Source organism: Oncorhynchus nerka, linkage group LG1, assembly GCF_034236695.1.
Source record: "Oncorhynchus nerka isolate Pitt River linkage group LG1, Oner_Uvic_2.0, whole genome shotgun sequence".
NCBI classification, from domain to species: Eukaryota; Metazoa; Chordata; class Actinopteri; order Salmoniformes; family Salmonidae; genus Oncorhynchus; species Oncorhynchus nerka.
In genome coordinates, this window is record NC_088396.1 from 8,032,921 (window position 1) to 8,042,462 (window position 9,542).

General features: G+C 38.8%; 1 protein-coding gene across 1 annotated transcript in view; it reads left to right on the top strand.

The window, feature by feature from the left end:
- Positions 1-7,268, top strand: part of LOC135559654 (ly6/PLAUR domain-containing protein 1-like) — a 36,106-nt gene extending 28,838 nt beyond the window's left edge. The window contains exon 3 of the mRNA XM_065000180.1: positions 1,729-7,268. Within this exon, the coding sequence (XP_064856252.1) occupies positions 1,729-1,985 (257 nt within the window). The 3' untranslated portion in view covers positions 1,986-7,268. The remainder of the gene's footprint in view (positions 1-1,728) is intronic.
- Positions 7,269-9,542: the final 2,274 nt, after the last annotated feature.

A 9,542-nucleotide genomic window follows, 5' to 3' on the forward strand; every position in this document is an offset into this window, starting at 1 on the left:
CCAAACGGAAGTCCCAACACCTTACCACTGTTACACCTGGCTATCAGCGGAGCTTTGTCTAGCAGTGAAATAGTAAAAAAAAATAGCTGTACATTTTTTATTTAACCTTTATTTAACCAGGTAAGCTAGTTCTCATTTACAACTGCGACCTGGCCAAGATAAAGCAAAGCAGTGCGACAGAAACAACAACACAGGAACATGGAATAAACAAGCGTACAGTCAATAACACAATAGAAAAAAAAGAAAGTCTATATACAGTAGGTGCAAATGGCATGAGGTGGTATGGCAACAAATAGGCCACAGTAGCAAAGTAATTACAATTTAGCAAATATTTTCTTTTTTTGCTGAGTTTATTCCAAATCAGTCAATGTTGAATTTGCGATTTCCAACTTGTTGTGTAATGTTTATGTCCAATGGCCGATGAGCACCGATACATTTTATATATAATGTATCTTGATAATTTGTCTTCATATGATGAGGATTGAAAAGGATTTGCCAGTAGATTGTCGACTTGATTCATGATGATGCTTGCTAGCTAAGATTTTGGAAGTATAATGTTGTCCAATCAAAGCTACTGTAGATATAACGTGATTTGAACACTGAGCTAATCACGGTGCAATTAGAGAACATTACTAACCCCTATGCTCCGTATTTTCTGCTGGCTGCCCCACCACTACAGAAAGCACGGCCTTATTCAAGAAAGCAAATAAGCATGTTTGTATGTGGGTTTTTTAACAAAAATGTTTTTCTTCATTGCTTGCAAACTGATATGTGACACATATTAATGCCAAAATAACATGCAAAAAATGTAAAATATGTATTTATTTTTAGCTAAACAGGTGGGGCTCAAAACAGTGGCGACCCTGAACTACGGGTTGCCCCTGCGTATTAGGCATCTCACGATTACTGCATTTCATGCTTTGCATGTACTGTTAACACTGGTTATTCCCCCATAAGTATCAGTCTGATATGGCAAATTGTCTTTCCTACATTGTATGCCACAGGCCTACATGTACATTGAGGTCTAAAAGATAAGCATTGTCCTCTCACAAAATGATTATACTACAACTGACAACTGTAGCAAATTAATCCTGACAAAATGTTTTACTAAATCATTCTCGAGAGCCCAATATCATGAACATTGCAACATCATTCTTGATAGCCGCAAGCCACTGGCAGCATCGGGGTAAATCTCTGGAATGTAGAATGCTGAAACATAAGTCATATTGCGCTTGTTTGTAATTAGCATAGCCAGACAGAGAACATAACATGGGCATGTGACAAAATTAGAGAAAAAATTTCCCCAAAAATTGCCTAGAGAAGTAATGAGATTATTGTGTTGTAAAAGTAAACAATGCCATCATCCAAGTTTGTGGGCACGTCCCATCTAGGAGTGGTATCTGCATTCGTTACAAATGCCGGACTTTGTGGTTCACTATGAGCAGCCAAATACCCAGGAAGTCGAAACGTCTTGAATCTTGCAATGAAATGATAATGTGTTCATTCTAGGTTGTGGTTACGATCATTTTTATGTTTATGATAACGTAATAATGTTAATATAGTAATGACTATATGCCGTGGCTGAGCCAGAGTGAAGTTTCCCTTTAAATAGTATTTATTAGTTTTACTAGCTCTGTGTATCCTCAAATTTAAAAAAGTGAGGGAGTGACACTCCCCCGCGCTCTGCGCAAACAGCATCTAATGGCTACGTTTCTGTTCTTGTTCCAGGGAAGCACTACCGCAAGTCCTGCGCATCGTCTGGGGCCTGCCTCATCGCCTCCTCTGGCTACCAGCAGTTCTGCACAGGGAAGCTCTACTCAGTGTGCATCAGCTGCTGCAACACTCCCCTCTGTAATGGACCCCGTCAGAAGAAACAGAGTTCCAGAAACAGAGTTCCCTCTGCCGCCTCGTCCCTAAGCCCACTACACAGCCTCTCCATCCTTTTTCTTCCCTTCCTCCTGCGCCCACCCTCCATATTCAGCTGAGAGCCTATGATTGGCTGGTTTGGTCTCATCAAGACTGTGGTTAAAATTTTAGGCTTGATACGGTGTCCATACCGTCAATGGATGTATGACGCTGTCCTAACATAGACACAGTATTTAGATGATGTCTTAATAAGGACAGCAACTAAAGGTCGAAGGGCATTGATTGAAGAAAGGTTCTGAAGGAACCTCCCAAATATGTTTATAGTGTCAGTCATATGCACCACAGGAAAGGACTTTGGCGAGTGGAAGTGAGGTGGCCATGGAGCAATATCACTTCTAATGGGTCACATTTTACCCCCTTTTTCCTCCTAACATAACAATGGTCATTATGGCCAAACTATTTTTGTTTGATCAGACCAGAGGACATTTCTCCAAAAAGTACAATCTTTGTCCCCATGTGCAGTTGCAAACTGTAGTCTGGCTTTTTTATGGCAGTTTTGAAGCAGTGGCTTCTTCCTTGCTGTCCGGCCTTTCAGGTTATATCAATACAGGACTCGTTTTACTGTGGATATAGATACTTTTGTACCTGTTTCCTCCAGCATCTTCACAAGGTCTTTTGCTGTTGTTCTGGGATTGATTTTCACTTTTCGCACCAAAGTACGTTCATCTCTAGGAGACAGAACACGTCTCCTTCCTGAGAGGCATGACGGCTGCATGGACCCATGGTGTTTATACTTGCGTACTATTGTTTGTACAGATTAACGTGGTACCTTCAGGCATTTGGAAATTGCTCCCAAGGATGAACCAGACTTGTGGAGGTCTACAAACAAAATTCTGAGGTGTTGGCTGATTTCTTTTGATTTTCCCATGATGTCAAGCAAAGAGGCACTGAGTTTGAAGGTAGGCCTTGAAATACATCCACAGGTACACCTCCTATTGACTCAAATGGTGTCAATTAGCTTCAAATGGTGTCAGAAGCTTCTAAAGCCATGACATCATTTTCTGGAATGTTCCAAGCTGTTTAAAGGCACAGTCAACTTACTGTATGTAAACTTCTGACCCACTGGAATTTTGATTAAGTGAAATAATCTGTTTAAAAAATTGTTGGAAAAATGACTTGTGTCATGCAGAAAGTAGATGTCCTAACCGACTTGCCAAAACTATAGTTTGTTAACAAGAAATTTGAGGAGTGGTTGAAAAACTAGTTTTAATGACTCCAAGCTAAGTGTATGTAAACTTCCGACTTCAACTGTATATTTGTAGATGAGCTGGAAGAGGGCCCTATTCAATCGGTATCGCTGAAAGCGCTAAATTTTGCGTGCTACTGTACACATGTTCATTTCTGATTGAGTCTCTGCGACAGCGGGAACGTTGTCTCTAATTGTGAATCATGCTTTAAAGCTGAACTGGACGACAGACACAAAATGAACAAAAACACAAATAAACCAACAAAGAGTAACTGACCATTTTTTGTATTACGACATCCATTTTAGGAAGTCGTCAACTCTGTCAGTGGTCAGTTATGGATGCCATGCAAATCAATGGAAAATAATACTTTGGACACAATGTACAATGCAGTCACCAGGTCATGATGAACAGTGTTGAGAACATTTTGTGAATGTGATAATATGAGTTACAGTATGGAGAAGTGTTTATCTCTTGTCAAGGAAACACATCACTGTAATCAACACTTCCAATACGAACCTTTTCCAATGCTCCAACTTTTAAAATGTACAGTATGAGATGAAATTGGTAAAAATGATCCTGACTGTGCTTTGACTGCATGTAATATGTTAGACTCCTCACGTCTTTAGTCTGTAGAGGCACCACACTTATCAGCTTGTGACAGATTGGTGCAGTCTTTGTTGGAGGATATGCTGTATTCCTCTCTGATTGATTGATTGAATACTGTAATAGAGAAGACAGCTTAGTGGTTCTCCTTGGGTTCAATTTTCATGGTCACCTAGAAGTCATTCTTGACTGTGTTTGACTCACCCGATCAATTGTACTTCATAACCGAAGCCAAGAAGCATATTTTGTCACGTTTATCAAATCAAATTGTATTTGTCAGATGAGCCAAATACAACATGAAATGCTTACTTACAAGCCCTTAACCAATAATGCAATTTTTTAGAAAATAAAAGTTAAGAAAATATTTACTGAATAAACTAAAGTTTAAAAAAGTTACAATAAAAGAACAATAACGAGGCTATGTACAGGGGGTACCGGTACTGAGTCAATGTGCGGGGGGGTACAGGTTAGTTGAGGTAATATGGGGGGGATCAATGCAAATTGTCCGTGTAGCCTTTTGATTAATTGTTCAGCAGTCTTATGGCTTGGGGGTATTTTGCAGCGATCAATAAAGTGCAGAAATTGTCCAAACTAATGTGTAAAAGCAAATAGCTTTTTGTGAGCATGAGTGCGGCCACTGTCTAATATACACTAATGTAGGCTTCAATATAAAGGAAACTTTAGATGACTTTTAGATTTACACTTTATTCCTTTTATAAATCCATTTGCAATGCATGCCTGCTCCTTTGCACTTTTTATCGATTTGACGCTACTTTCCATGCATTTTCATAATGTGACCACATGCCGACAGTAGGTTATCATATTAAGGTTCCGACCACGTCGTTCTCCCAACATGTCACTTTTTTTTTCTTGTTGGTACTCTTTAGGTACAGTATATACTAAAGTTTATTCTCAAAACAAGATTACAATAATATAAAGACAACGTACACTACTGTTCAAAAGTTTGGGGTCACTTAGAAATGTCCTTGTTTTTGAAAGAAAAGCAATTTTGTTTTGTCCATTACATTGTTAATGTTGTAAATGACTATTGTAGCTGGAAACGGCAGATTTTTTTAAAGGGGCCCATTATCAGCAACCGGTGAAGAGGCGACTCCGAGTTCCTCTGTCCAGCATTCTTTTGTCAATAATATATTACTGACATTCTTTTGTCAGTAATATTTTATTTTTATTGGCCAGTCTGAGCTATGGCTTTTTCTCTGCAACTCTGCCTAGAAGGCCAGCATCGCAGAGTTGCCTCTTCACTGTTGACGTTGAGACTGGTGTTTTGCTGGTACTATTTAATGAAGCTGCCAGTTGAGGACTTGTTAGTTTCTTAAACTAGACACTCTAATGTACTTGTCCTCTTGCTCAGTTGTGCACCTGAGGCCTCCCACTCCTCTTTCTATTCTGCTTAGAGCCAGTTTGCGCTGTTCTATGAAGGGAGTAGTACACAGCGCTATACGAGATGTTCAGTTTCTTGGCAATTTCTCGCATGGAATAGCCTTCATTTCTCAGAACAAGAATAGACTGAGTTTCAGAAGAAAGTTCTTTGTTTCTGGCATTTTGAGCCTGTAATCGAACTCAAAAATGCTAATGCTCCAGATAATCAACTAGTCTAAAGAAGGCCAGTTTTATTGCTTCTTTAATAAGCACAGCAGTTTTCAGCTGTGCTAACATAATTGCAAAATGGTTTTCTAATAATCAATTAGACTTTTAGAATGATAAACTTGGATTAGCTAACACAACGTGCCACAGGAGTGATGGTTGCTGATAATGTAGATATTCCATTAAAAATCTGCCGTTTCCAGCTTACAATGGTAATTTACAACATTAACCATGTTTACACTGTATTTCTGATCAATTTGATGTTATTTTAATGGACAAAACATGTACTTTTCCTTCAAAAACAAGGACATTTCTAAGTGACCCCAAACTTTTGAACAGTAGTGTATGTAAACATACATGCGTAAAGAACAAACCTGTCCAGACCTGTTTGGATAATGCATTGCGTCATTTGGAGATACACTTTGTAGCCTATTCTACTCTGTGCATTAGGTCCTAAGTGTCATTTTTATTTCTCCTGTGCAGTAATTGTACTTTGTACACACACAAGATACTCAGCTCATCTGTGTGGTGAATTTTTTTATGGATGGGAGAGATACTCTCAATATTTATCACTGCAACCAAATATCAACAGTTAAAGAATAGCACTAAATCAAATCAACCTTTTATTTAAATTGCATTTCAAGTTTGACTTGACTTAGTCCTATTCTTTAACTTAGATTTTTGGTTGAGATGGAGACATGAATTCAATATATCAATTATACATTTGTGGACAAACTGGAATTAAAGCCAGACTATGTCGGTGGCACAGATGGTACTATCCAAGCAGAAGATGCAGCTCCTTCAAATTTTGATATTTGGTTAAATTGACATCAAAACACAATTCAATATAACTTATGAAATTCAATAAATAGCCTACTAACTTGTTAACCAATTATTTGTTGGATTAACGTCTCCAATTTAGCCAAAACCAAAGGTTAAAGAATGGGATTAAGCCAGTGGCTCAGATGGTACCATCTAAGCAGTAGATACATCTTCTTTAAATGTTGGTTGTGTTAACCAAACGCAATTCAATATTACTTTTGTAATACAGAATATAGTCTCAAGTTAAGACTAATGTAACATTCAACCTTAAAATGAGTAACACATCCATGGACACATTTTGAGGTCACTCAAACTATTAATTTCTTCATAAAGCGTGCATGTTCACGATAGCATGCATAGGTCATCGCAGGTCTGTGGAGATCTTCACAATTGCTGTAATAATCTGTAGAGAATCTCAAAGGACAATGATCACTTGTACTATGTAATTTTAATTTAATCTCAACTGCAATCATGGTTCTGCTATTTGATGACCGCTTTGTTGAATACTCATTTCTGATTGGCTAGAAGGGCAATCTAGAATGTACATTAAAGCAAGATAACAGGACAGTTCGAAGAGATTTTGGGACATATTGGGACACCTTGCAATCATGACGCAATAAGCGCCTACACGCAGACCGTACTTGCTACAAAATTACAGAAAGCTAAACCAACAATCACACAAACTGAAATTGGAGACATTATAAACGCAGGTCCAACAACTAAAAAATGTAGCTAGCTAACATAGATTTTGTTTTTGCAGAGACATTGTATCCATATATTTAGAACAAACGACTGGGTCACGTCTCAAGCAACCAAAAGATGAAAATATCTACGGAATGTTTTTATTTGTGTTGGTAAATGTATGCTTATAATATTGTTTTCTTTGGCAACTGTGTTATAAGCAGGATAAAAGCTTAAACAAACGCAACAGAATAAAATATACTGCTATTCTGGCTGAAGAAGTTGTGTAGCTGTAGCTAGCTAGCAGCAAGCAAGGGATATGAACATTGCCACTGAGCATGGCAATGAAACATAAAGATCGAATGACTGGGTCGCATCTCTAGCAACCAAAGGTATGAATTTGCTTATATAAATAAATAAAAAGTATTTCTACCAGTAAATGTGTGCTTTCATATTGTTTTATTTGGCAACTGTGGTACAAGCGTGATAAATGTCACCGTTCTGTACATTACTTTAGAAAAATGAACTCCGCAAAGGGACGAGGCGGTCATCATCCATTATTTCCAAGGTAATGTAGGCATTTATCCCATAAATAAACAAAACATCTGACATTGTATTCCCATTTGAACTTTGATGTGCTTTTAAATGGTTGAAAGCACAAAAAATAAATATGAATTTGGCTGTGAACACTGCATACCATGTCACATATGTGCACCACGTCATTGCTCTCTCTCTCTCTCTCTCTGTTGTGTCCACTGAGCTGTTGGGCCCACCCTGCAACCTCATTGGATAATGCAGGGCAGGCCAACTTGTCACTCAAAATCGAGGTGCTGAAGCCCATTAGCTAGAACTGGAATTGCTAGGGGCTGGCCCACGTATGGGGAAATGTAGGGAGAATGGCGTGGCACAGCTTCAAGAAAGCATACTCTTTCAAACTAGGATTTTTGTGGCTAATTGAGATAAAACACTAATTCTGCTCATGGATTAGGCATGCATGTATGAACTACACATTGACACATCTAGCACAACGCAGGAGGTTTAAAAAAAAAAAATCTTAGACGCCGAAGTACCGGAGCAAGATTTTAGATCGGTATTTGGTATTTATTAGGATCCCCATTAGCCGCTGCAAAAACAGCAGCTACTCTTCCTGGTGTCCACATGAAACATGACATAGTACAGAATATTATTAGTCAAGGACTGAAATACATAAATTTAAAACATTTCACACAGCCTACATATTAATACATAATACAGTTCAAATTACAGTACAATATATATAAAATGGTTGAGTCTCTTCACAGTCCCCTTTTTGTGCAGTAAGGTTATTTTATCTGTTTTTTTAATCTGGTTTTATTGCTAGTTTGAGTTACCTATTACATATAGTCATGTCTGTATTTAATACTGTGCGTTTCCCAGCCTCTGTTCTGGACCTGGGGACTGTGAAGAGACCTCTGATTGTATGTCATGTGTTGTACCAATGAGTGTCCAAACTGTGTGCTAACTGCTTGAACAGAAAATGTGGTACCTTCAACACATCAAAACCTTGCACAGAGACCAATAGTGATGCAGTCAATCGCTTCACAACTTTGAGCAAGTAGAGACGGACATTTTCCCTTCGTGTACATCTAAGTGCGATATGTGCTGCTTTGATCTGAACCAACTGCAATTTACCTATGTTCCTTTTTGCTGCACAGTTGGGCAGTAGTCAAAACTATGGTCTGTAGGACCTGTCTGGTCGACTGAGATGTCAATAAGGCATCTACGCCCTAGGGTATCATGGACCAACCTCTTCCCATTTGAGCAACAATTGAGTCTATATGTTTTGACCATGATTGCTTGCTATCTAGGGTTACACCCAGCAGTTTAGTCTCCTCAACTTGCTCAATCGCCACATTATGCAATAACAGATCTAAATTAAGTGATTTATCCCCCAAAAATATGCTTCTAGTTTTGTAGATATTTAACACCAGCCGATTGTTAGTTACCCATTCTAAAACTGACTAAAGCTCTATTAAGTTATTTTTACTTTTGCAGCCGACGTGTATACTGTTGAGTCGTCAGCATACATAGACACACAGGCTTTATTCAAGGTCAGTAGAAGGTCATTACTAAAAACAGACAACAATAATGGCCCTAGCTGGCTGCCCTACGGTACACCACACTTAACTGAATTTACATGAGAGAGGCTTCCATAACGAAAAGCCTCTGTGTTCTATTAGATCGGTAACTCTCAATCCATAAGAAGGCAGAGAAGGCAAAGTGTGCTCTGGGTGTTCGTAAACTCAGAGTGTTTCGCTCTTGGAGTGTTCAGAGCACGCACTGGATGCTCTGGCCGAGGAGTAGGGTTGATCTGAGCGTTCTGACCAAACAGCAGTCAAGCACCCAAGCTAACTGGCTAACGTTGGCTAGCTTGATAGCTATTTCCAGACACAAATGAAAGAACAGCACAAGCTGACCATTTTACTCTCCCTAGCAGAGCTGGTTGGGCAGTTTATATGTTATCCAGAGCATTGGTGACTGTAACTGTGCTGCTGGCAACAATTTAATTACACTTTTTTTTACAACATTTTACAACATACTGACCACGGCCATATTCAACAGGTGTTGAGCGTTCATAAATTTGTCAGTTATTCTGTGCTCTGGCACACTCAGACGAGACTGCTCTTAGACTAGATAGCCAGAGTGAATTTACCAGCTACGTCTATCGACAGTTGTCGC